The 27,706-nt window shown below is 43.6% G+C and overlaps 2 protein-coding genes across 17 annotated transcripts in view; both read right to left on the reverse strand.

Annotated features, from left to right (window-relative positions):
* Positions 1-3,577, reverse strand: part of GRHL1 (grainyhead like transcription factor 1) — a 50,086-nt gene extending 46,509 nt beyond the window's left edge. For 2 of the 11 annotated variants that reach the window (XR_009054585.1, XM_057740756.1), the window contains exons 1-2: positions 2,708-3,386; positions 56-242 (exon numbers count right to left, since the gene is read on the reverse strand). Coding sequence is in view for 10 of the 11 variants with exons in the window: in XM_057740756.1 (XP_057596739.1) it covers positions 56-242; positions 2,708-2,817 (297 nt within the window). In the remaining variant the exon portion in view is untranslated. Of the gene's footprint in view, positions 1-55; positions 243-671; positions 1,410-1,858; positions 2,593-2,618; positions 3,387-3,414 lie in introns of those variants that run through there. The other 9 variants (XM_057740759.1, XM_057740761.1, XM_057740762.1 and 6 more) reach the window with 9 other exon arrangements.
* Positions 3,578-16,141: 12,564 nt separating this feature from the next.
* TAF1B (TATA-box binding protein associated factor, RNA polymerase I subunit B) overlaps positions 16,142-27,706 on the reverse strand; it is a 54,844-nt gene continuing 43,279 nt past the window's right edge. For all 6 annotated transcript variants that reach the window (XM_057742016.1, XM_057742012.1, XM_057742011.1 and 3 more), the window contains 4 exons: positions 26,168-26,258; positions 22,338-22,408; positions 21,569-21,791; positions 16,142-16,687 (listed from right to left, as the gene is read on the reverse strand). In XM_057742016.1, coding sequence (XP_057597999.1) covers positions 16,483-16,687; positions 21,569-21,791; positions 22,338-22,408; positions 26,168-26,258 — 590 coding nt within the window. In that variant the 3' untranslated portion in view covers positions 16,142-16,482. The remainder of the gene's footprint in view (positions 16,688-21,568; positions 21,792-22,337; positions 22,409-26,167; positions 26,259-27,706) is intronic.

The following is a 27,706-nucleotide window of genomic DNA, read 5'->3' on the forward strand; positions in this document are numbered from 1 at the left end:
GAATCAAGTGCGCCTTGGGCTGTCGTCAGGGTTTTTAAAGAGCAGGCAAACCCACCTTGTAGTAGTCGTAGAGCAGGCCCAGCGCAGCTGCACTGTCTTCATCCCCGTTGATGCTCATCATGGCTTTGGTTGCTGCAGTGAGAGGGTTTTCCAGGAAAGATTTCCAGGCTTCATCCTCACTAGTATAGGAACGCCGCTGTGGATAAAGTGCTTCATTCTGAAGAACCAACACTGGCCGTTTGCTTAGGAGAAATTTTTTTAAAAAGAAAAAAAATATATATCTCTATCTCATATCTTTTTCTACTGCAAGTCATCATAAGCTAATTTTTAAAAGGCAAACAACCAATTCCTTGATGTTTCAATAAAACAGTCCATTGTTTCATCAATGACCCTAGTAAAGTTAAATTAAGACGAGATCAGAAGACAACCCACTTAAATGCAGCCCAGTGGGTCACCCAGTAAGATATAAGGTATTCAGGCAGCCAGGGAACCTGCAGTTAACCCACACATGGAAACCAGGACACGCACAAAAAAACCCCAAAACCAAAAGTCAAAAGCCCACCCCAAGAAAATGGCAGGCTATTCAAACACTTTACATAAACAGACACAAGGACAAAGGAAGGCAAAACAGAACATTCGCTCTCTTCAGACATATACATTCAGGACTGTACCCTCTTAAACAGAGTATACATGGTTCAATCACCATGCTGCTACATGCTGCTTCCCTCTTCATCCCGGTGATGCCATGCCTTAAAAACTACAAACAAGGGGGAGAGGAGGAGGGGAAGGAAAGAAAAAGGGATGCTTGGTTTAATCCTCGGGGGTATATGAGAAAGTTAGAATATTCTACTGATTACCAGCAGATCTAGCATGGAATGTGGCCAAAGGGGACTGTAAATCAATAAGGAGGCACAATTCTCTGGCAAGGGAGTTAACTGTTTATCTTAGAGATAAACACTTAAGAATCTACAACAATAAATGCCGCCACTGAACAAAAAGAGATTTTTAAGGAAATAGGTGGGGAAATCTGTTTTTAAAAATCTTTACTGGGTTTTCATACAGGGCAAGAACTGTTTCACTTTAACACTGTGGTTTGGTGGGAAAAATCCAGAAAATCAACGGAGAACTTAGTAGAGTCTTATAGAAGATTTAACTCAAAAGATTAAAGCAAACATTGATGTTTCCAAAAACTAGAAACGTAAACAGTCTCAACAACTGTTCAGTTGGTTCTGTTTAGTAAGTCAATAAAGAGAAGTGGAACACTACCTCCAGCAAAATCAAGCAGGTTTTTTTTTTTAAGGAAAAAAATTTTAAATATTCAGAACTACTCTGAATTATCACCATTTTAACAACCAAATCAAAGAATCAGTTCTCACTGCAACACACAAATGAAATATGTAAATTGCCTAAAGGTGACCTACCTACTCTAAAAATGAATGTAGAAAGATTGATTATCTTCACAAGTAATCAACAAGGTTAGGGTTTGGCAGTCACCCAGGCCCTTTAAAAACAGAAAGAGATTTAGAAAAAGGAGAAAATCTTTGGGGGGTCGGGGGGTGGGGGGGGCGGGAATCCAACCACTTAATTTATCCTCAGTCAAAATTAAACCTTATTTCAAAGCCAATGTTTTTACTCCTAAAGTCCTAGGAGCTCACATTTGGTAGAAAAAGAAATCTTGAGGTGGAATACTATTTTAACACAAAACAAATACAACGGGTGTTCAAAGCACATCGTTGGTTTAAAAATGAAGGCTGTCTACAAATCTCAAATTAAAAAAAAAAATACACACACACACACACAAAGGGGCATTCCCTGTGCCATCAGGAGGAAAGAACAACAGCTACTGAACCAGTGGTACCTTGGGGTGATTTGCTGGTGTCCTGCTAAGCTATTATTAATAGTGTAATAGCTACTTCCAGAAGATTATGACAGCATTTGGCTCATTCAATTCCTGTAATGCTAGTTTTCCAGCTTCCCTTCTTCTCCTACCCCCATCCCAAATCTGTACAAGCAACAGAAAATAAATACTTTTTTGCAAATGGTTTTGTTTGTGATGACCCTGAAGGTGTCTTACATTTCCAAACTGTGCCTAAGGCCAAAATTTTAGCTCTGGAAATATGCCTTATCTAAACTATAAGTCAAGAAATAAACATGGAACCAGCTGCCTTTTTCAGTCTACTTCCTCATGACAGTCAGGCTGTTGTCAGTCCCTAAAGGCTCATCACTGCCCTCTGCTTAAGTCTTAAACCCTTCATCAAGGATCACTTGAAGACTTCTGCAATAATTTATTAGCACGTTCTACAATACAAGATTAATTTAAGTTCAAGTTATTCATTGTAAGTCATTCCATACATCGTAATATCTAAACCTCCCATCCAGAAAAAGAGCACCCTTAAACAAATAATAACAAATAATTATTATTACCCAGCAAATAATTATAAAACTGGGAGAGGTACCCCTCTGCCTTAGATTTACTGATCTGAAATATATTGACTGGTTTGTTTTTGCGATTTACTTGTTTTGGCTTTTTTTTTTTTTTTCTGGAACAATTTTACATATACAGAAAAGCTGCAAAGAAAATACAGAAATGTCCCTCACCCAGTGTCTCCTAACGTTACCTTACATTAACGCCTTACGCTTGCTAAAATATTTCTTGAATCACAAACGCCACAAAGCATGTCAGTAAGTACAGTGCTTTCCAGTCTACCAGATCCTGATTTCAAAGTGTCCTCCTCTTGATATTTCTGAGCGTTCTTCACTACAGGCATCTCTCGTTACCATCAATGATGCAAGTGGCAAAATAACTCCCACAACCATCTTCTCACTCACACAGCCCGTCAGGGAAGAGGAAATGCCAGGGCACCGGCGCCCTTCGGAAGCCCCGGCAGGCTGGCCGACGGCACGGCGGGGCGACAGGAGGTCACCTGAGCGGTCTCTCCCTTTGCGGCCGCGCAGCGCGTCCCGAAGAGCCCCCCACCCCCCCACCACCCCCGGCTCCACCGAGCGGAACGCCCCGCCGGGGGCACGCGGGCCGCCGGCGCCTCAGAGCCCCAGCCCGCCCGCCGGGCGCCCCGAGGCTCCCTCCGCGCACCCGGGCCGCGCCCCGCGGGGGTCCCCCAGACCAGGACGCCGAGGCCGGGGTGGGGGCGGGGCAGCGGTCTCCCCGGGGGCTCCGGCGGGACAGAGGCGGGCGGAGGTGCCCAGAGGGGAGGCCGCGGCGGCGAAGGAAGCGGACGGCGAGGCGCGCGCCCCCCGGCCTCGCGCCGGCCCCCCGCCGGGCCTCGAACCCGCGCGGCCCTCGCCTCGCCTCGCCTCGCCGCGCCCGCCCTGGCCTCGCGGCAGGTGCGGCCGGCCCGGCGGGCAGCAGCGGCCGCGGCCTCACGGCCGGACTCGCGCGCCGGCGCCCTCACTCACTTGTCGTACTCCTGTGTCATCTCGCTCGCTCGCCGCTGCCGGGCCGCAGAACTGGACTTTCGGGTTGGGACAGTACACCCGATCCGGGGGGAGGCGGCGGCGGCGGCGGCGGGTCCGGAGCGGCGGCCCCGACGGGTTGGGTTCGCTTTTCTCGCTCTGAGCCGGCTCCGCGCGGGCAGCGCGCACAGGCAGCCCGGCCTCGGCCTGCTATTGGCTGGCGGCGCGTCGGCAGGGGCGGGGCCTCGGGGCCGGGAGGCCGGCGGGGCTGCCTGACTGGCCGGCGCGCCGGGGCGCCGGAGGGGCGGGGCTGACGGGGCCGCGCGGCGCGGGCGGGGGTCCGCCGCTCCGCGTGGCCGCGTCCGTGCAGCGCGCGCGGCGCTCGTGGCCTTCCTCCCTCCCCGACTGGCGAAGCCGCGAGGCTCCGGGCGCGCCCACGGTAGGGCGGCCAGGCGCTGCGTCCCCGCTCTGCCCCGCGGCCGCAGCCCCCGGCTGCCCACCCGCGGCACGGGCCGTGCCCCGGCACCGCCTTCCCGGGCGCTGGGCTCCCTTCCTTCCCCGCCCGCCGCTGCCTCGGGCACCTCCCAGCTGGGGTCCGTGGCGCGCCCCGCCCTCCTCGTGCCGCCCTCACCTCTCAGTCCGCGTCCGCTTGCTTACGAGGCTCTGGCTTTTTACCCCAGGAACCTCAGAGGTCTCCCTGCTCGTCTTGCCCACCGAAGCGGTGCGACTTTCGAACCCCCTGCTCATGCGTTTCAGAGTGTCCACTACGTGGCAGTCACTGGAAAACTGCCCCCGTCTTCTAACCCGTCGTCTCCCCCTCCCCCCGTGCGGCCGGCGTGGGTGCCCGCGGGGTGGTCGCCCCAGCCTCACCGGAGCCGCCTCCGTCCCAAGTGCCTGCCGCTCCCCCTCTCCTGGGCCCCACCTCGCTGGGCGCTCCCACCAGTCTCGAACTTCCATCTCTGCCTACTTCTTAGGCCTCTGGGAACTGCATCTGGACTTCACCCCCCCATCCTGCACTCTCCTCCCCGCTGCCGCCCCTCCCAGCACCCCTAGAGCCACCTCACTCCTCTCACCAGCCAGCTTCCATTCCTTCCCCCCCCCACCTACTCCTGGCCCCAGTTGTCCTTTCTGAGCCAAAGCTCCCTTCCCCAGGGTCTGCTCTTCATTCAACGAATGTTTATTGAGAGACCTACTCTGTGCCAGGCATTTGTTCTAAACGCTGGGGATACTGCAGTGAACAGAAGGGACAAAATTCCCTGCCTTCCTCCAGCATCCTTCTGGGGGTAACAGACCATAAAATAAATCGTAAGATATGTCAGAAAGAGAATAAAGCAGAGCAGGCAGCTGGGAAGCAGGGGGCGGGATCGGTTTGGAAGACTTGAAGGAGGTGAGGCCTTCAGGAGGTGGGGGAGGGGTGGTCCAGGCAGAGGTTCAGCACCACGGAAGGTGGGGACTCCCGGTGTGTTCGGTGAACAGCACGAGCCCAAAAGGACTAGAGGACAGGATACGGGAGATGCAGTCAGGGAGGTAATGGGGGCAGGGAACACTTGGTGCGGGGCTTGTGTGCCTTTGTGCAGACTTGGGCTTTTACTGAGTGAGATGGGGAGGTATTGGAAGGTTTGGAGTAGGGCAGTGATGTGATCTCACTCATGTTTTAAAGTAAGTAAGCTGGCTGTTGGGTGGTAGGGGACAAGTGTGGGAGCAGGGAGACAAGGCCAAAGATGCGAGTTGCTTGGCTTAGGGTGGTAGGGTGGAGTGGTGAGAAGTGGCCAAATTCTGGATCTCTTCTGGAGGTAAAACCAACAGGATTTCCTGAAACTCCGACATAGGGTGTGAGGAAAAAAAAAAACAGAGTCAAGGACTACAAGGTTTTCAGTTGAAAGCTGGAAAGAATGCTTAGCCATCATTGAGATGGGGAAGACTGCAGGCAGAGAAGGTCTGGGGGAGGTCAGGAGTTTTATTTTGGACGTGTTAATTTCAAGGTTTTTGTTGGAGATCCAAGCAGTTGTATCAGTTGATGGTTGGATGTGAGTCTGGGGTCCTGGGGAGAAGTCAGGGTTGAAAGGATGTCTGGGAATCATCAGCACAGAGATGGTGTTGAGAGCCTAGAGATGGGGTGAATCTCTGTGGCAGAGAGGGAGGGAAGAACAGGACCAACACAGGATCCTGGAGCCTCCAACACAGAGAGGAGGAAGAGGATCCCGCAGACCAGATGGGCCTGGGGGGATCTCTGAGAGAGGAGGACAAGGAAGCAAGGAGGAAGGGTGGTCAGCCACGTCACAAGCTGCCAGGAGGTCAAGGAAGATGAGGATTTAGCAACACGGAGGCCACTGGGGCCTTTATTGAGCACCTGGTGATCCTTCATCCACTCCCACCAACTTCCTGCTCCCTGTTCTCCAGGCCTCTTGGGACCTAAACCAGCAACCACAGACACTTCTCACCATCTCCTTCTGTCAGTTCCAGTTTCTGTCCTCTCCACCTCACCACCCCCATCCTGCATCTTCTTTCAAGGCCAACCTCCAGTGTCATCTCCTCCAGGAACCCTTCCCATCTCTTACAAATTTCTCGCCCAGCTCCTCAGCTACCCCTTGTTAAACCACTCACCAGGAGCATCTCTGCCTTTTAGTTGATTCAGTTTTGCATGAGTTTGAGGGAATGACTTTAAGTCCATCAGCTCTGGATTCAAATCTCAGATCTGCCTCCTATTTTTACCTTAAGCAGTCTACTTCACTGCCAGTCCCCAGTTTTCTCATCTGTAAAATGAGGAAAACAGTATCAAGTTTTGCAGAGTTAAAAAGGATAATGCAGTTTAAGAATCTCATGCAGTGCCTGGCTCAAAGACCCTGGATGGTCAGCGTCCATTTTCTTTGGAGACCAGCAAGGAAGGAGCCCTGTCCAGTCCCTCCAAGTGCTTGTTTGTTGGCCAAGCAACCTGACCGTAGCCTGAGCAGCCATTTGCCTGGCTCATCACAGGCAGGGACCTCACCCTGGTGAAACAGCCCATATTGAAGGGACAGCTGAAGTAGTTGCAAGACAAGGGCACAGCCTCCATGCCTGACATCCAAGAATCTGTACCAGCCAGTTCACCACAGCCATTGTGTCTTGCTCTGTTTGCCAGTGCATCTTGTGAGATGAAAGTCATCCACTCTGGACAAAAGGGGTGTGAAAGGGAGAGTGTGGAATCTTCACCCTTGCCTCCCAGCTCTGTAACTCAGGAAATTGTAGAACCTCTGAGCCTCAGTTTCCTCAGCTGGGGAGTATAAGAGAGCCCCATCACCAAGGGCTGATGGGTTTGTTTTGTTTCAGGGGAAAGTGTTTCAAACAATGCCAGACCAATTAGAACTCAATAAATATTAAATGTTCCATCTCCCCATTGTTTCTCACTATATTACAAGCTGCTTCAGGAACAGAAACTATGTATCATATTTTTAAAACTCCCTCCTCCTCCAGCACCGGGATAAGCAAGAGGATCCACAGTCTTGTTATTCAGGATGGTAATGACAGTAACCTTCTGGAGGCATTCAATGTTCAAAGCAATCGCGTATCTGAGTCATTTGATTCTTAAAGCAACCCTATGAGGTAGGCAGGGTCACACCCATCTTGCAGATGGAGAAACGAGGTCCAGAGAGCTCAAAGAACATTTTCAAAGTCTCATAGCCAGTAAATTCAGGACATGAACCCAGGCATCTCACTTCCGAATCCCACACTTTCCCTTTAGGTGGTGGTGCTGTCCATATGTGAGTATTTCTGCATGGTATTCTGGGGTTTTGCCTATGGCCCCTTCATAAAGCAGCCTGGACACTTTAAATGTGGCAGAGCCGTGGCCAGGGCGCCTTGTGACAACATCTGGCTTGGGAGACAGTGTTTGATTGTTCTCTAAGGTGATTCACAAGCTTAGAGAAAGCACTGACTCTCGGCACTCTCTCCATGTCTTGGTCTCCACGTGTTCCCTTTCCAAATGTCCTCAGTGGCATTGCTGCGAACATGCGTACTCCTAGAGGCTTTACCCCTTCCCCACCATGCCCCCCTGTTGGGCCGGGATGACTGCAGTCTCCGGTGAGTCTTGTCAAATGCCTAGCACTCCATCCAGACTCTCTCCCGAGTGTTTCCGAATGGCGGCAGAAGAAGCCATGTCAAGTTGGGTGTCACCGTCTTTCTGGCAACTAGAGCCCAGATATCTCACATTCTTTTCTTATGGCTTCACCGTAGATCGATCACTCCAGTGAAGGCTCAACAGTTGCAACAGAGCTGTCAGAAAGCTCTGGGCTTAGGAACACTGGCCTTCACCTCTTGGAAACCTCTCTTGCCTGTGACTAATGCTGTGTGAGGTGGAGCCATGATGCTTCCTGCCAGTTGAAGAAAACGCCCCAGACAGGGGAGCTGGGAGGCCCTGGCTCTGCTTGTTGGCTCACATTTATATATTTTACTCTTTGAAGAAAAGGTGTCTAGTGGTAAAACATCATCAACTATAAAACAATATCCATGTTAAGTTGTATTATCTCATCAAATTTTAATACAAGAGAGATATTATTCTCACATAGAGGTAGGAAATTGGGAAAGGGATTAAATCACTTGCCCGAAGTTGACATTTCATGAGCTCGGTTTTTATGTGTAGATACACTCACTTTTGTGTATCTTTTCTAAATCATGAGATTTTTCAATTCCAGTATCTGGAATTTTGAGTTGCATCTGTTGGTGAGAATTAGAGAAAGGAATATCTAGAGGTTGAAAAAAGGAGAAGGGAAAAATCAGGAGAACTTTGTGACAAGAGTCAAGAGAGAAGAAGTAGAAGCAGGCCTTGGAGTTTCAGGATTGCTTTCCACGAGGGCAGAGGGACTGGTGTGTGTTTGGTCTGAAATTATCTCAGGAATAAGTATGGTTGTGTTACTTGGGAACTGGGAGATAGTTGAGCATTACTTACGTAGGTATCGTTCAATCCTTTTAATGAAAGTTCCTCAAAGCATCATAAAACTCCCCTGGACTCTACTCTGGGGCCATGGTGGGGATCAACACATGGGAACACTAACTCTGAGAAAGGAAATCAGAGGCATTCCAACAAGTAGATGGAGGACCAGGTAAAGCACACACAAAAAAAGGGTTTTAGTACATATGATCCTTAGTAAAGAAAAATCGATATACAGGCATCTCATTGAAATGTGTAGAAGAGAAATCCTGCAAAGTTTCTGATGAGCTATGGTGGTAAATGGAAATTAATTGATAAACCTCATTATCACCAATTAGATGTGTAAAATCTCCTAAATATGCTTCTCCTTTGATATGTTACCTATATCGTTTTGTCTTTGTGAACTCTATTTTTCACATACATTTTCAAGGGTCTTAACCTCAAAATCTCTCACCCGGCCCCCGGTGTATCCGTACATACCCAGCTCACAGCCTGGCAGTCAGATTGCTCCATCTGGAGCCCCGGGCACGTTAACACAAAGGTTGTAGCTGCCCTAATGAGGCGTGTGCTCTCTGCAGTGGGGAGGACGGAGTCTGCCTGGGGAGGTGAGGTGGGGAAAGTGGAGGAGATGGCGTTTGAGCAGGGTCATCAAGGAAGAATAAAGTTTCTCCTGAGATAAGGGAGGACACTCCTGACAGAGAAGAGAGCAAGAGAAAGTGTGAGTGACTCAGGAGCCCCTTGCCTGAGATGGAGGGAGCAGGAGCAGGGCATGTGACAGGGAAAATTGTGTGGGAGCCCCGGGCCACGCCATCGGGCTACAGGCTGCAGGGAGCCATTGAAGGCTTTTGGGCGTCACCGTGTTATCAGATCCATTTTTGGAAAATAACTGGCAAAGGAATGAGAAATGTTTGGAAAGGTGAGAAGTTTTGCAACCTACCAGGAGCGAGGGGATGAGGGCCTGAGCTGGGTGGTAAGTGTGTCGATGGAGGGTTGGAGATGGGCCGGAGAGGAACTCGGTGGTGGAACTGCCAGGGCTGAGCAACGGATGAGAGCTTGGGGGTGACAGCAAGGGCTGGGATATATAGCCTGGGTGGTCAGTCGCATGGAGGGCGATTGAGAGACGGGGAGCACTGAGGACAAACAGGCTCGGGTGGAGGCTTGGAGGATGGGGGGTGGAGAGGATACACTCCCCTCACACATGCTAATGTTTCCTTCTTTGGAGTAGCATTGGGGTTCCTTAGATTCCAAACTGACATCACCAGGGGTTGAGGTCTTCCAGAGACAGCGCGGTAAGTTGGCAAAGCCCACAGATTCTGGAGCTGGGTTACTTGGGATCAGAATGTCTCAATGTCCTCATTTGTAAACTAATACAGAGCACATCCTCTGAGATGATGAAAGGATTGAAAGAGGCAATTTGTGTCAAGGGCTTAGGGCAGTGCCTGGCGCATTCCAAGCAGTATGTAGGTAGTGGATGAGGCCACGGGTAGACCGTGGGCAAACGTTATGCCCATCCCCCCCCGCCCCCACCATCTTAAAAGTGCTTCAGTTTGATTCCAAACCAACATTTGGAAGGCAGATAACCAAGTTCATTCATTGAGTAGTGATCATTGCACTGTGGTAACTCATAAGAAAGTAGGAAGCTTTTTGTAATTTTCCTTTCATTTTTTATCATCATTACTTTCATCAAAGACATTTATTAAACACAGATTGGATGTAGGGTTCTATATGGAGCCATGAGAAATGGCCCCCAGTCTCAAAGGCTTCCTGCCTGGTTAGGACGACAGGACACACGCAGAATCACTGTGCTAAATGCCAAAAGTGGGAGGTGCTGTGGGTGCAGAGGAATTGAAGGAACGGGGCTCCCTTGATGCCTTTTCAGACAGAGGGAGGATGAAGTAGGTTGAGGCCTGGGAGGTGGGAGGTGGGTGGTTGGGGTAGTCCCTGCCCTCTGTGCCTGGGGATGGGTGGTGGGGTGCTGGGTGATAAAATGCAGACTCTGAGGTCAACCCACCCGCCCTGATCCTCAGGCAGTGGTGAGAAGGGGGCAGGCAGGGGAGCCCCGGGTATGGTCTGCACGAGCCCCGCCCATCTTGATCAGACGCAGACCCCTAAGCTGCCCTTTGAGAAAGACATTGTGGATAGATGGGTGTGGAGAGGGGTTGGCATGTGGAAACTGTGTTTGGGCAGGATGGCTGGGCGGGGAGTGGGAGAATTGGCCCCCGCCCACGGGCCCCAGCAGAATGACAGCTTGGGTTGCCAGGGACCCCAAGCAGAGAACTGCCCATGGAGACTTTTATTTCTGGTGTGACTTTCTAAGGAGAGAAAGGCAAAAATAAGTTAACATGTTTTATAATATTTTCTTATCTTCTAACATGGTAAAGAACACATTTCTCCTACTTTAACTTTGGGAGCTTTAAAATTCAGAGACCACCTTTTTCATTTTAGGTAATGTTTAACTTAATCACTTAATCTGAATTAATGTGGACAACAATGGTGACAAAAGATAATTACATTTAAGTGGTATTCTCACTTAAAAATTCCTTTGGGAGCATCTGTGAGTCACCGTGTTCAACCCGAATATCTATAAAGCATGTACTAATTGTTCCAGAAGGAAATCATTTTTGCAAAGGGCCAAAGGCCAAGTGAGTTGAAATAGCAGGTTCTTAATTCATAGTCAATAAAAGGACTCTTTTTGTAAGTTCTTCTCAAGTCGTAGTGTATTATCTGGTAAGTCTGGCACTAAAATCACTTTATGCTTAAATACTTCACAAGGGCACAAAACAAGGGAACATACAGTAAGGGCTTCTTGAAAACATTTTGTGAGACTTAATACTGTGTGAATTTACTCAGCTTTCAAGAATGCAGAGGCATTTTAAATTTTAAAAAAGTCACCGGCTACATACTCAAGATAAAAATACACACTTCTGAACGCTTTTAGCTCTCTGCAATATATAATAACTCAGAACTTTTATAGCCACCACACATTGGAAATTCTATTCAAGGTTTTCTTTGAGACTCAGAAATAATGCTCCTTCTTTCCTTCCAAGCAGTACAGCTTTCTGTGTCAATACAGGGTTGAATTAGTACTGCTTCCCCTGCCCGCCCCCCCCCCCCCCAGGTGGCTTTGTGCCAATGGAGGGGGAGGAAAAAAACCCAAAGAGACAACAAAGAACTATAGACACTCCGCAGGTCAGTGCTCGGCCTCCTTCCTTTGGGCTATAGAAGTGCCACTTCTGAGTGGCAGTGACAGGTCTGCTGCTTCCCGGCCTGAGGGAAATGCTACCCTTCAGTGAGATAAGGCTCCTCACCCTGCGAACCATCCTTATGTTCCCATAAGACTGTTGACTGATCCCATGCAAGAGGAGCCAAAGCTGGCAGGTAGGAGACACTCCCTCTCCTTTTAAGTCTAACACAGAATCTCAAACTGCCTAAAGAAACCTGCATTTTTTGAAGGATTAAAAAAACAAAAAGCCCCAAAGCAACAGAACTATGTTCAAAATGTATGCTCTCTCCCTGTAGACTAATGAACTGTTGGGCCAATGTTCTGTATTCTCGTGGGAAAGGATGCTCCTTGTACTTTCACCGGATTTAAATTTTTTTTTTTTTTTTTTATTATTATTTTATTTTATTTTTTTGTGGGGTACACCAGGTTCAATCAACTGTTTTTATACACATATCCCCATATTCCCTCCCTTCCTTGACGCCCCCCCCTCGAATCCCCCCCACCCTCCCTGCCCCAGTCCTCTAAGGCATCTTCCATCCTCGAGTTGGACTCCCTTTGTTATACAACAACTTCCCACTGACTATTTTACAGTTGGTAGTATATATATGTCTGTACTACTCTCCCGCTTCTTCTCAGTATCCCCTTCACCCCCCGCCCCCTCCCATACCTCGAGTTCTCCAGCCCATTCCCTGTATCTGCTTCCCTGTTCTTGTCACTGAGTTCATCAGTACCATTTTTAGATTCCGTATACGGATTTAAATTTTTAAAGAAAAATTTTAACAAGTTTAAAGTTTTTGCTCTAATCTACTGTAACCAAACCTTTAGTTGCTATAGTTGTAGACACAGAGATTTATCTAGATACATTAAATGAGAAAACATGTAAAATGTTCAATAAGTAGACAGGTAGATAGGTGCTTAATAAATGCATTTCACAGCTGTGTTTTCTATGATGTTTTGATGATCTAAGACAACTAAAAATACGAAATTTAGCTCAATTTCAGCACACGCGTGCTATATTTGCATGACCATGAGCTTAGACTGATCGTTGAGAGACATAAAACAATTTGAAGACTCTGTTTTCCAGAATTATCTGCTGCATTCTATTTTCACCCGGTAGAAGTATCTGATTTCACACTATTACAATGGTTACTAGATCTGAGACCATGTGAAATCCTGTTTGGTTCTACTTCCCTTTAGGGTGGTCCCCTAAGTTGTAAAATTATGTTTCACTGCAGTGGTAAGTAACTTAATTAAAAAAAAAAATCAACAGAGTTGTTCATAAAAGAGATTCCATCCCAATCAGCAAGTATGACAAGTCACTCTAGTGGCAAAATAATTTATTAGTTCCACTGAAAGGGGAATCCATTTGAAAAGATTTGATTCCTGCCCCTGGCAGGACAGCCTGCCCAGGAACCCAGCTCCTCCACGCCTGAGCCTTCCAGGGGTCTCTTTCCCTTCTGTGCTCTTACTTGTATACTGTGGCACTTTGCCTGCTTCCACCTTATTCCATGATCGTTTTCCTCTGCTGTTTAGTAATACCTCAGGCAAGTATTTAGGCAGAAGAGGCTTGAGGAGACCACCTACAGGGTGCCCTGTGCCAACAGGGGTGGGGCAAGGCAGCACAGAAGGAATGGCTGCCCAGCCTACCAAGGCGCCCTGGGGGTGGAAGGGACCCAGAAGTACCTGCATGCTCCCAGCGAGGATGTGGAAGGCAGCTAGTGGAGCTGAGTGCCAGCTGCCGTGTGGCCAGTGGTTCTCACACTCCAGTATGTATCAGAATCACCTGGAGGGCTTGTTAGCAAATTCAACTCTTTACTCAACTGAAGGACCATAGCACTTCAAATCATGGTGTTGATTCCATACAATTCCTACCCAAATAATTTTCCAGTTCAGATCTTTGGAAAGCAACGTTTTAGCTTATACAAAGATATGCTTCTTTTATACTCCCCCAATCCCACCCCTGAGCAGAGTATTTTCACTTGTATCAATAGTTCGTTTCTTTTTATAGCTAAGTAGTATTCCCTTGTATGAATATACTACATCCATTCACCTGTTGATGACCATTTGGGTTGGGTTTTTTGGGCAATCTCAAAGTTGCTATGAATATTTGTGTAAAAGTCTTTGTGTGGAAAAGTGCTTTTAATTTTCCTGGGTAGACACCTAGTGGAATGGCTGGATCATATAGTAGGTATATTTTTCACTTTTTAGAAACTACCAAACTGTGTTCTAAAATACTTGTGCCCTTTTATATTCCCACCAGCAGCTGGGAGCACCAGTTGCTCCGAATCCTTGCTGACACTAACTGTGGGCAGTCTTCTAAAACGAAGCCATTCCAGTGTGGGCAGTGGTATCTCTTGGTTTTAACTTACTTTTTCCTAATAACTAACGATGTTGAACACCTTTCAAGCACTTATTTGTTCTTTGTGTATTTTCTTTGCTGAAGTGTCTGCTCAAATCTTCTGCCCATTTTTAATTGGGTTGTTTGCTTTCTTATTATTATTGAATTGGAAGAATTATTTATATAGATACAAGCCCTTTGTCAGATATGTTTTGCAAATATTTTTTCCCAGCTGGTGGTTTAAATGTTCATTTTCATAACTGTCTTTTGAAGAGCAAAGCTTTCTCAGGAAGAAATAGATAACCTGAATAACCCTATAAATATTAAAGAAACTGAGTTTATAGTTGAAAACCTTCCCACGAAGGAAACTCTCCCAATCCAGACACAGATGAGCTTCACTTCACTATTTGCTAACAAATTCCATATATTTCAAAATATTGAGACAGATTGCCCAAAGCTGTAGAAAGTTTTCAGCACCCACAAACATGAAGGAAGGTGAGTAAGGGAAGAGGGAAGTGAAAAATAAGGTTTTACATGCATTTCAATCTTATTACATTCAAGTCTAACAAAGAAGGGTTACTTCTCTAAGAGTGAGTGGGTTCACATCTAAAAACTATTCAACCATAGGAAAAGCTTATCTACCTACTGCCTAAAAGGGAAGAGAGGATTACTGTGACAGTAATAGCATCCACTGAGCACCTCCTACGTAAAAGGAAGAACCCAACACCAATGCTTCTAGAAAATAAATGAGAAGGGGATGCTTCACAACTCATTCTGTGATTACAGCATTACTCTGATACCAAAACTAGATAAGGAAATCACAAGAAAAGAAAGCGACAGAACATTCCTTATGAACATGGATGCAAAAATTCTTAAAATTTCGGCAAATTAAATTTAACAGTACTTTAAAAGGATAATAGATCATGACTAAATGGGGTTTATCCTAGGAATGTAAGGTCAGTTTAACATTTGAAACTCAGTGTAATCTACCATATTAATTGGTTAAAAAAGAAAAACCATACCATCATCTCATAGTTGCAGGAAAAGAAAAAAAAAAATCAACATTACTTTCTGGCCAAAAACTCTCAGCAAACTAAGGTAGATGGGAACTTGCTCAACTTCATAAAGAGCATCTATGAGAACCTTTTCTCTCTATACTAACTCCCTAGGAGATCCCATCTAGACTCTCTGTTTTAAAATATTACTTATATTCTGATGATTCCTACATTTAAGAACTGAAGGTGATCCTTTTGACATAGGTTGGATCACACCATTCTTTAGCTCAAAGATGTCCAATGGCTTCCTGTGACACACGTGGGATAAAAGCCAAAGCCCTTACCATGGCCTTGAAGGCTCCCTCTTCCAGGCCACCTGCTACCTCTCTCCCCTTCAGCCACAACACTCCAGCTGACCTGAACAATTTGCTATTTATTCCTTGAATCCATCAAGCGTACTCCCGCCTCAGAGCCCCTGTGTTTCCTCTGCCTGGGACGATCTTCCCCTGGAAGGCTATGTGGCTAGCTCCCTCAACTGCATTTATACAAGCTGGTCTCGGCTCAAATGTCACCTCCCCAGAGGGCCCTTCTCCAATTACTTTTTACAAAATGGCCCACCTGATCACTTATCCCTTCCTTTACTTTTTCTTCATTGCACTTCATTACCCCAAATATTACTTATTTGTATACTGTCTGTCCCTGCCCCATTAGAACAGATGGTCCTTAAAGGCCTTGTTCAGTGCTGCACCTCCAGGGTCTAGCATGTGCCTGGAACACAGAAGTTGCTCAGTAAGTGTTTATTGCATGAATAAATGAGCTGTGACTCAGAATGCCTCATCTTCCAATATCTTCACCAGGTATTATAAAACTTTATAATCTTTGCCAATCTAATATGTGAGAAATAATATCTCTATAATTTGTATTTAATACGAGTGAGGTTGAGTATCCTATCACGTTTTTTAGTTTGGCCTATTTTTTTTTCAGAAAGCTATATTTTCATATCCCTTGTTCAGCTTATCTTTTTCCTATTGCTTTGCAAGAGGTATTGATATATTAAAGGAATTATTCCTTTGTCCATCTATACTACAAATTTCTTTTCCCAGTTTGTCATTGGACTTTGACTTTGTAGTCACATTATCACTCTTGTCCTTTTGGTTTCTGGTTTTGAGACATCTTAGAAGGTCCTTCCCCTTCCAAGATCATCATAGCATTCATGCTTGTTTTCTTCTAATACTTTATATATGTATATATAAAAGATTATGATGTTTCGATCTTTGACCCATCTGGGATTTATTCTGGGATATAAAAAGTAAGGCAGTGATCTAGTTTAAAGAGAAAATTTCGCTTTAAAATACAACGAATACAAACTTCTAGACACTTTATATAACAGTTATTTTTAACAATGAGAACATTCATAATTTAAAAAATAAATTCAAATTTCACCTACTTTCCAATATACATTTTTATAAGCAGCTTGATACATATATTTGTATGTCTGTACAAGTATGCAATAAAATTCAATTTTTCACCATTCTCTGGAATGTTATATTACAATCTGACATTACTGTCACTACTGAACTATTTTCCCCAGTGAGTACCCATTTCACTTTTCTCAGCATTTTCTTGCTTTCCTGGATCTTGAAGATTTCTTTTTCGTTGTACTGTATTTTGCTTTAAAAAGTCTCTTTTCTATTAAGCTCACTTCCTCATGGAGAAAGGAGGTCTTTATTCTTAGCAGGAAGGAGAAGAGGTTTAGTATAAACCGATAACTCAAAGAAAAATTTGATTCTTCATAGGTTGTCACATGCTTACAATAGCTAGAAGGGGAAGAAAAAGGAAGACATTACATTTAAAGGGTCATTTAGAAACATATCCATCCATCCCTTGAATATCCCCCAAATAACTTTAAAATATACATATATGGTTAGGCTTAAAATACTACTCTGAGCTGGAAGAAAACAGAACAATTTGGAAGGAATCCTACATTTTATAAAGGAAAAAGATTTTAGCACTGGGACACAGGCACGGGACACAGGTGGTACAGAGCCAGGTCTCACGACTCCTTCCACTCCAAGTGGGCCCCCCCCCACCCGCTCCCTTCTTACCATGGTCGAGGCAAACAAAAGCACACAACACAGGGAGAGACTCCGGACACATTTTAAAACAAACGAAAGAAAACAAATAACCTCCAACTCCCATCCAAAATAAGACATCAGGCTTAATAATGTATGTTGCAATTCTGTATGTATTATAGAAGGAAGAGTTTACAAAGCAATTTTGCTTAATTAAAAGTAGTAGAACCTGAATCTGATTAAATCTCTAACTACCATCAAATCTCTAAAACACCAATTAAAACTGCTAACTAACTCTACCAATTTCTAACTATACCAAGGTGTAAGCAGGGGGGCAGAGGAACACGTTAATGGTATCATGGGCTGTAATCAGCAAAACCCAGACTGGGAAATTGTACAGGACACATGACCTGGACTACTCAATAAGTTAACGGGCGAGGGGAAAAAAAAAAGGGATAAAGGGGGAATTTATGAACTAAAGCACTTAAGGAATATCTCCCCCACCCACAATGTATGGACTTTATTTGGATTCTGAGTTATTTAAAACATTATGTGACAATCAGGAAAATCCAGACATTGACTGCATGTTTGACGAGATTAAGGGATTACTATTAGTTTTTTATGTCTGATTCATGATATCATGGTTTTATTTAAGAAGATTATAATGTATGGGATTTGCTTCCAAATAATCTGGGAGTAGAGGGGTGAGGGAATGAGTCGGGCCTGGGGGAAGCAAGTCTAGCCATGCTGACAAGTGTTGAAGTAGGGTGACTATGGGTACAAGCTGTTCATTATACTTTGAATATACTTGAAATTTTCCATAAGAAAAGTTTTAAAGAACAAGTAAACAATATATAGAGGATAGTTTAGATACTATGATTTATATAACATATATGGCCCTAAATTCCTGAAGGAAAGTTTCTATTTGCACCATAAAGCCAGATACCCATCAGTTGTGACTACAGATAACTACTCTTGCTTCTTTCATCTGTAAAACAGGAAAAAATAACAGTACCACCTTCATAGGATGGAGAAGAGGACTGCATGAGTATATATATGAAGCACTTTACCCAATGGCTGGCACATAGGAAGGGCTCAAAAATGTTCACTTTCCCTATACTCCTTTAAAATCGATTTTTAAATTTTCACTTAAAATTTTAAACCTATTTTAATAATATATAAAAAAGCCAATACCCCACTATGTTCACTAGTAGGATATTTAAAAGCCTCAACTTTCATCGTGCATTGATTGGTTTAATGGAAATCAAATATAAGCCATTTATAGGCATTCTCACAAATATGGTGCCCTTTTTCTTTTCTAATTTTTAATTTTAGCTATATTAAGAGAGATACTTTCAGACAAAATATTACCACAAAAAGTATAAAAATGTTGTACTCTTGCCTAGGAACTATAAGTAAAGCTTTATTTTTACAAAAGAAAGATAAGAAAAGGTACAAAAGTATCTGCTACAGTAAGGACTTATTTCCAAGTTGAATCAATAACAATATCTTTTAAGGATTACATTCCTTATCATAAACTTAGAAAATTTAAGGTTTCCTAAAGTTTTAAGTGATAAAACCACATATAATATACAATCATTTAAACGCATCAAGACTGTCAGCTCCGCCTCAGATGAGGATAATCGCCCTCGTGTATCTGAAGTGTTCTTGCAGCCTTTCTCTGCTGAGTTCTCAAGGCCCGAGTGTTCTCAAAATTATTTTATAGTATGATATTTGTCTCTTCTGAACACTCAAAAATGAGTCCTCGAGGTATGGGAGGGAGCGGGGGGTGAAGGGGAAACTGAGACGAAGCGAGAGAGTAGCACAGACATATATATACTACCAACTGTAAAATAGTCAGTGGGAAGTTGTTGTATAATAAAGGGAGTCCAACTCGAGGATGGAAGATGCCTTAGAGGACTGGGGCGGGGAGGGTGGGGGGACTCGAGGAGGGGGGGAGTCAAGGAAGGGAGGGATGATTGAACCTGGTGTAACCCCCCCAAAAAAAAAAAAAAATGAGTCCTTCCGTGTAACCAAATTCTCCATGTAGCTGAAGATCTGCTCTCTTAAGCATCAAAACATTGTATTTTAACCATGTTGGATGGAAATCTTTTAAAACTGAGTTATACATTCTTTGGTTATTATTAAGCAGAGAGCATATTCAGCATATTTTTAAAAGTCTTTACAATTATATTGTGACAAGCTGTTCACTTCTCCTGAGGAAATATTAGAAAACACAGGTAAGAAAAACAAACCCAAAGAGAATGCACACAATGTGGGGACATGCTCTGTGTTAAAGCTGAGACATGGTCAGGTTTACTTAGTTCTGTGGAGCTATTGTCTGTCCTGAATGAACTTCAGACCACTGTAATTCGAGTTCTTTTGTCTGCTTTTGCTTCTGATGCTGGTTCCTTTACTGTTTGTCAAATGAAAATCACTTATATTTGCTGTCAAGCTGCTTATCAGCAGACACCTCTCAGTCTCCTGCCTGCTCTGTTTCTTTTGATGAGGAGGAATTTGGAAATCAGACAACTCAGCCTGACAGAAACACACCTCCAGGCAGAGCGCGCAGGCTCTGAGTGCGGGGCTAAAGGGCTTTCTGAGAAAAGTGTATAAGCTTTAGTCATGGCCTTAGTGACCTCTTTTATCGTTAGCTGAACCCTTTTTTGCTTATGCTGTGGTTCTAGGCTATAGTCTAAAAATAGGCGAAGTAACTTGACAGATGATTTTGGTGTATAAAATCATGGTATCACCATGCATTGTCTATATGGTGTAGTGTTCAGCCTTATAATTTATGCAGAGAAAAAAATCCCAGTTGTTTCATCTCTGACTATACCAAGGTCTATTTGCAACTAACTGTCTTACAGTACAGTATTAAACCCATGAGGAACATCCAAAAATCTACTGATCAGGCCGTGTGGAAAGCACTAACTCTGCAGGCAGACGAGACAGGAGGGCGCCAGCGCATCAGGTTGTAACTTCCTGGTCCTGTGTGTGGGCCCCTTGCTGGACAGGACTACGGCCTTATTTCTTCCTCTCGATGAAACCTTAAAATCTGAAAAAGCCATTGCACTGACCACTCAAAGGACTGTATCACCCCAGATGGGGGGCTGACGGCGGGTGGGGATTCTGGCCTTTCACTGTGGCTGTTAAGACAGTTCCACCCCTTAACCATTCTAGACTCAGTGAAACTTTTTTTGAGCAGTAAATTTTAATACAGAAAACTTCCTTTATTATCTTCTACTGTATTGTCTACATTTTACTTATCCTTGATAGATACTCAACTCAGGAAGATAAACTCTTCAACAGAGAATCAGTTTTGTTTAAAAAGATGATCACAGTTGTCATTCACTGAGTATTTACTATGCGACAGACACTACACATCTCATTTAATTCTCATAAAAACCCTACGAGGCAGCTTCTAGTTTCCATTCATTCATTCATTCACTCAACAAATACTTGGTGAGCACCTACTGTGTGCTACGCACTGTTCTAGTCTCTGAGATTTTTCATTAAGTAAGACAGAGTCCCTGCACTCAAAAGACCTCACATTCTAGTGTATGTATAATATAAATAATATAAATATATAATAATATGTAATAAAAACATAATAATACATTATATATAAAAATATAATACATTTAATAGTGACAAAAGCTTTAAGGAAAAAAAATAGGCGAGGGGGTTAGAGGGTGATGAGGTGTGTGTGGGGGTGGGGGTGGGGATGGGTGCTATTTTAGAAGGATGGTTAAGAAAGGCCTCTCTGAGGAAGTGAAATTTACACAAAAACCCAAAAGAAGTGAGTCCATGTAGATACACGGGGGGAAGAGCATTCCAGGCTGAAGGTATAACACGTGCAAAGGCCTGTGTGGGGAGTGTGGCTGGCAAGTTCAAGGGGCAGCCAGGAGGCCGGTGTGAACTGGGGCGGTGAGCACGGGAAGTGGGGTAGCAGGGAGGTCAGAGAAGAGCAGGGGCTGGTAGGCTCCACAGGGTCTTTCGACTTTACTCTGACCGAGATGGGAGCTGCTAGAGGTTTTGAGAAGGGGAGAAAGGTCAGTACCATACCCTGTTTTTACAATCAGGGCAACAGAGCTGCAGAGACGGCAAGTAACCTGCCCACATGGGCAAGCGGCAGGGCTGGGACCTGAACAGCTGGGTTTGTGCGCGTGTCCTCTTTACTGTGGGAATCTGCCTCACAGGCAATTCCTATGTCAGTACGGGAACGGGATTAGTATAAAAACATAAGGTTACAATGAGGAAAGCCTTTACAATCTAAAACTTCTCCCAGCTTTACTGAGGTATTATTGACGTACAATGTATGTGAGTTGAAGGCATCCAACATGATGACCTGATACAGGTGTACAATGTGAGATGATTACCACAGTGAGGTGAGTAACCACCCCCAGCCCTAAGAGTCTTAAACAACACTCAGTGTGTAATTCTGTCTTGATGATAAGCTCACCACCTTCTAATTTCAACAAATAACCTATCTGGCTCTTATTATAACCAACTCCTTTAAATTATACGTGGCTTTTTTTTTTTTTAATTAGAAAAGAATACTATTTCAGGCCAAACTACAGGTTTCCTCATGTTTTCTATCCTGTGATTTCTAAGAGAATTGCATACCTTTTACAGAATCTCTGTGTACTCAGCCAATAGAGGGAATTCTTGGTTGTCAGGGACTGGCCTTTCTGCTTCAGGACTCCCTGCAGGCTATGCCCATGGAAACAAGTTCTATCACCGTCCTCTTCAGTCCAGTTCAACTGAAAACTTGAAGGACTTTTTTTTTCAACAGTTGGTGTTGAATCAATCAATGCGCTAAATTGCTTTTGTAGACTCACAACCATTTCTGGAAATGAAGGAAAAAAGAAAAGGAATAAAATAAAAACTATGGTTAAACCACAAAGTCTGTAGTTTACTTGATAGTAATGCACCAGTGCTGGTGTCTTAGTTTTGACAAATGTGCCGTGGTGACGTAAGACCATAACACTAGAGGAAACTGAAACCGGATGAGGGATGTCGAGGAAATACTTAAACAGGCTAAAAAGGTAAACTTTCTGTTATGTCTATTTTACCACAATTAAAAACAAAAGAGAATGAACAAAACAACCTAAAGGCAGTTCTCCAAATAAAGAGTTCTGAAAGTCACAGATATACAGCATTTTAGATTTTGGCAGGAACTTGAGTTCTGTTTTGAATAATGCAATGCTCCTGAAATAAACAAATAGATTCCTATGGACATTTCTTGCAGAGGATGATGTTTCTTTGGATGTGCATTGGAACACCTGTTAAAGAAGTGAAGAAAGTACTTATGCATTTACTTTTCAATTTAAGATACTTAGCTTTTCTACAACTGTGTTGTCACTTGGCCTTAACAAGAGGAAATGCAACTCACCTCTTCTTTTATACACCACTGATCTGTCAATGGCTGAGTGGTAGAGTGGTTTTTCACTTTTCCACTGGTACCTGTACAAGGTAGAAAAACATTTGGAACAGGATGGAGGAGAAACGGACCTCAACACATTTCAGAGAAGTTTCTCTAAAGCAGTATCTGAAATTCCCAACACTTCGTGTAATAACGCTGGCTTAGAATGACCTACTGACACATCTCTATAAAGCTTCAGACCTAGACATAAGCGAGCAGCACTGAAGGATGCAGCAAGTCGACAGAATGACTCCCAAAGCCTCCCAGATGCCATAAGATCCAAAGAAATGATTAATTATATAAAAATGCAGAAACGGTTTCCCTTACCATAAAATTCCCTTGCTGCCTGTTCTCATACAGTGGAGCCACCTAAGAAACAACAGTTCTGCTTGTCTTTGGCCAACTGCCCTTCTGCTGAGGATGAAGTTAGTGGCACTTCTGATTTTGATAACTTGTACAAAGTGAACAGTAAGTGCCCACCTTCTGATATAGAGGTGTAATCACTGTTAATAGGTGACAGTCTTCCTGAAAATTATGTGTGAACTAAATTTTAATGAACCATACTGCATTTAAAATATTCAGAGAGCTTGTCATCTGTGATTCTTTCAAACATCTTTTTGTTATTTATTTTATCAAATAGTAAAAGTACAACATACATACACATACGCATACACATACGCAATGTAAAAAATCTCTTAATAATAAAGTAGCTCCTTAAACAGCCTAATACCACTCCTTAGATAAACCAACTGTTAAAAATTCCTTGTGGATACCTAATCTAGACAGATTTTCTTATACATTTATAAACGCCCATACAGGTGGCAATTATGCTATAGTCAAGGAGGCATTATTACTTCCTTGGGGTAATATGCCCAGAAGATGGGAAAGGTGGGCGATCTAAAATGATAATACTGTTTCGATAGTCCTTCTTTAAAAATTTACTTTACTTTGTTTACCTCTTCCCAAAACTACAAAAGCTAAAAAAAACAGAGGCCCCCACAAAGTCCTAATATTTTCTGCAGGATGCCACAGAGCCCTGGATGCTTTGTTTGTTCAGTCTTCCCACGTGATTTGTTTCCCCCCATTAGAAACTACGGTATAATTTACATGTAGTAAAACTGACCCTGTTCAATGTACAGTTCCACTAGTTTTGATAAAAATACACAGTTGTGTAATCACCACCATGATTGACCTATAGAACAGGTCCACACTCCAAAAATCTCTCAGGCCTCCTGACAGTCAACCCCTCTCATACTCCCAGCTACACTTGATCTCAGACAACCACGGATCTGTTTTTCTATCCCTATAGTTTAGCCTTTTCCAGAATGTCATATAAATGAAACCAGACCATATGTAACCTTTTGAGTCTTTCATTAGCATAATGTATTTATGATTCATATTTCCAGATGTATAAGAAGTTTGCTGCTTTCACTGTTGAATAGTATTCTATTTTACAGATATGCTATAGTTTGCTTATCCATTTACCAGCTGAAGGGCATCTGGGTTGTTGCCAGTTTTTGGCCACTGTGAATGAAGTAGATATAGCTACATATATTCATATATAGATTTTTGTGTGAACTTAACCTTTAGCCCATTTAAAAAGCTGAACTGTTTGTTTTCTTATTGTATGAGAATTCTTCATATATTCTAGATACAAATCTTTTATCAGCCATGTGATTTGCACGTATTTTCTCCCAGCCTACAGCTTTTCTTAAGAGTGCCTTTTGAAGAGCAGAAATTCTTTCTTCTGATGAAGTTAAATTTATCTTTTTTTTCTTTTGTAGGTTGTGCTTTTGGTATCATATCTAAGAAAATGTTTGCCTAACCTAAAAGGCTGCAAATATTTTCGGCACATGCTTTGAAATTTTCCTCCATGTTCTCCTCAACATTTCCATGAAAACTGGAAGTCATCAAAGCAGTCTCTAAAGCTGTTTTTAGGTTTTTAACTACTGTTTATTAGTGTTTTTCATAATCCCATGCATGCTACAGAAAATACTTTAATAACTTTTATCTGACAATACAGAAGATGATGTCCAGAAGAATAGAGAGAAAAATTAGAAATTTGTGTCAACAACAAAGGTGGAGTAGGGTAAAACAGGTAACCAGCATGCACTGGGGCTCTGTGCCCACACGTCAGTCAGCAGTGGTTACATAAGTTACCTTGCTCAGCCCAGAGCACATTCTCTATGAAAGATCTTGGTAATGGGTCCCCTGGATAAGCTCCTCTCTAAGGCCTGGTGTCTGTCTGGAAAATGCCATTTTAAAACTAGACATACTTTCTTTGGTCACTAAATTCTCCCTTAAAGTAGCTAAAAGTCAGTAAGTCTTAGATGTGCAATTGACTGTAGGACTGCAATATGAATTTGGGCTCTAATAGCTGCGTCTGAAGTGTAAGTTGTTGCCCAGTTTGAGTTCATGAATGACTTCACTACTGAGAAGTCCAAGTGGCGTGGCCCAGGAACACCCAGCCTTTCTGTATCAGTCAGGACAACCCCAATGATACCAGAAAAGGAAGGTCCAATGGCTGATTCTCCAAGACAACCTAAGAACACAGGATAACCTGTTCTTGCTGCTACTCTTATACCTGCTGAGATCCAATGACTAAAGACACTCCTTCTCCAACAAGTAAGAGGAAGGCCCCAGTTCCCCGGGTGCCCACAGCTGTCAGAAGAACTTCACCTCCCACCTCTTCACCCTCATCATTGTGTATCCAACCTGAACAGCAGGAAACTGTTCACCATCTCCCCTTTCTGGCAAGGACCCTCTCTCACAGTGCTTTATTCATCCCTGTACGTCTGTTCTACGTAAAAGCTCTCTTAAATTTAGAGGAAAAATAATCTAATTCTACCTGAAAAAACTGAAATTTAGTTCTTAGAGTATAAAGCAGGCATTATTAGCCCTATTTTATCGATGAGGAAACTGGAGCTGAATGACTAATCATTTTAACTAATTTGAGGAACACTGATTTTTCTCAAGGGGTATAAAATTAACTTGATCAAATGACTACCACTGTAAATTTACATAAACTACAGAGATGTTAACTTTTTCTTCAAAGTCTTACAGAGACTCAAAGTTCTAAGAATAGATAAAAATCTGTTCAAATCAGAGATCTCTGGCAATGTACCCTGTGTCACATGAGATAGTGTCTCTGAAAACTTATGAGCTCAGCACGTGTCAGTGCACTGAGGCTAAGAAGTTAAGTCACTTGCCCACAGCCAAAACAGCTGGCTGTTGTACCATCAGGATCCAAGTCCTGCACTGGCTGTAACGCTACGCTCTTTCCACTCTACCACAACGGACCTACACCAGAATGAGAGCTCAAAGTCAAACAGTGAGGCTGACTGAATTAAATACACTACTCTCTTTCTGCTTTCCTTTGTTTTGATCTTCACAGGGAACTTTCTTTGGGGGGAACGTTCCAGTTACATGTGTCACAGGTGGACATCTGTAATCGCTATCATATTGCAGAGCATAGATGGGAAACGACCCACTCTGAGGAAGGAAAGAGGGAGGAGTATCAGGAACGCAGAAGAGAGTCGTGCCAGTCGTAAAAAGCTGATTACTAAGTACAACATGGTACCCGGGATTGGATCCTGGACTAGAAGGAGGACGTTAATTTAAAAAAACATTATTAGTTTGGTTAATAGTTAGTAGAAAATAGTTGGATAGACGGGTTAATATTTCTATAAAAAATGTCACAATGCTGTTGAGTCTAAACTGATGAAACTTCGGCTTTCAAATGTAAAGTAACAGACTTGAAAATAAAGTAGGTAAATCTAAAACTAGAAGAGATAACATACTTTGCCCTGGCTTCCTCCCAGTGGTGTTTTTTCTCATCAATAGCTTTCTTCATAACTTGGTACCATTTTCTGAAATCAAACCATGGCTTATCTGAAAGAAATGAAATCCACAATTATCAACCAAATATGTCACATTTTTATAACACACATTGTTCCTTTGAGTCTTCATTCACTGATGTGACTAAACATTTATATACCAGCCCTTGGAAATTATGGATGGAGTCACTGTCTCCATGTTCTAATACGACTCCTGAGAAATCTGTCACCTTTCTCTTCTCTGAGTTCCTACCTACACTGCGGCCCTAACTAAATCATACCAAAACCATCTTATTGTATGTCTGTTTCTCCTAGATTTGACTGCTACCTCCCTGATAATAGAAGACATATGTTGTTTGTGGAGAAGCCTACACAATCAGGCCCCTCCCTCCCGACCCCAAACCCAGCAGAGCGCCTGGCACAGGGTGTGCCGCAATGTGTCTAAGAACACATGAATTAAGGGACAGACAGACGATGTACATATGTGTGAAATGGCACCAGACTTCTAGTTTCATCAGCTCCTACTTCTGCTGTTCCTAATTCGAATTCATATCCAAAAACTCTGGAGATAAGTAAGAAAGCAGATTGCATTGCACAGGTGGAGTGCCTGTGTGTTCAAAATGCCAAGGTCAGAGAGACAACAGAATTGAATATATAATCAAGTATAAAACTTGACGCCTCACTCTTCTAGTCAACCCACGTGGGGAGATGGGAAGAGCAGGGAGGAAAAAATGAATGAAAGGTAAAACATGGAAGAGGCTTAGAGAGTGAGGGAGTTTGAAGAAAGAAGGCTGACAGGACGAAGATGGCTGAGTGAAAGGCTGAAATTTTTCTGTATTCGCTAATGAAGATCATCTCCCCTCAATGTCTAGTTGAAAACCTCTCAACCAGCCAGTATAATCATCACTGATGGCCTTGTAGGCCACATAGCCACAGAGAAGAGCAACTACCAAAAGAGCTAAAAGGAAGGAGGACAATTATAACAATTAATAGGACACAAGGTTCTTGACCTCAAGTGAGTCACAACTTCTTAAACTTCAAGTTCCTCATCAATCATGTGAGAAAGCAGGGGGCAGTGGACAGCCGGGGAGCAGAGAGAATGGGGACAACAACCCTGCCCTGCTGACAGCGTGGGTTTATTGTGAGGGTCACTCTTTACTCTAAATGTCTACACAGTCTGTGATGGCCCTTTGACATCAGAAGACACCTTGTTCAACCTTTTACTGTATGTAGAAGCCAACACGAAGCAAAATATAGAAAGAAGCATTCTGCACATATTCTGGGAAGAACACACAAACTAACTGCCACCATAAATCCAAGCTCCTAAAACCAATGAACACATATGTGGAATCCTCAAAAACAAAATCACTCATAGAAATAGAGAGTAAAAAAGTGGCTGCCAGGGGCTGAGAGGTGGGGGAAAGAGGGAGAGATTGGTAAAAGGAGACAAACTTTCAGCTATAAGATGAATAAGCTCTGAGGATCTAATGTAAAACATTGTGA

Source organism: Hippopotamus amphibius, chromosome 7 (genome assembly GCF_030028045.1).
Source record: "Hippopotamus amphibius kiboko isolate mHipAmp2 chromosome 7, mHipAmp2.hap2, whole genome shotgun sequence".
Classification (NCBI taxonomy): Eukaryota; Metazoa; Chordata; class Mammalia; order Artiodactyla; family Hippopotamidae; genus Hippopotamus; species Hippopotamus amphibius.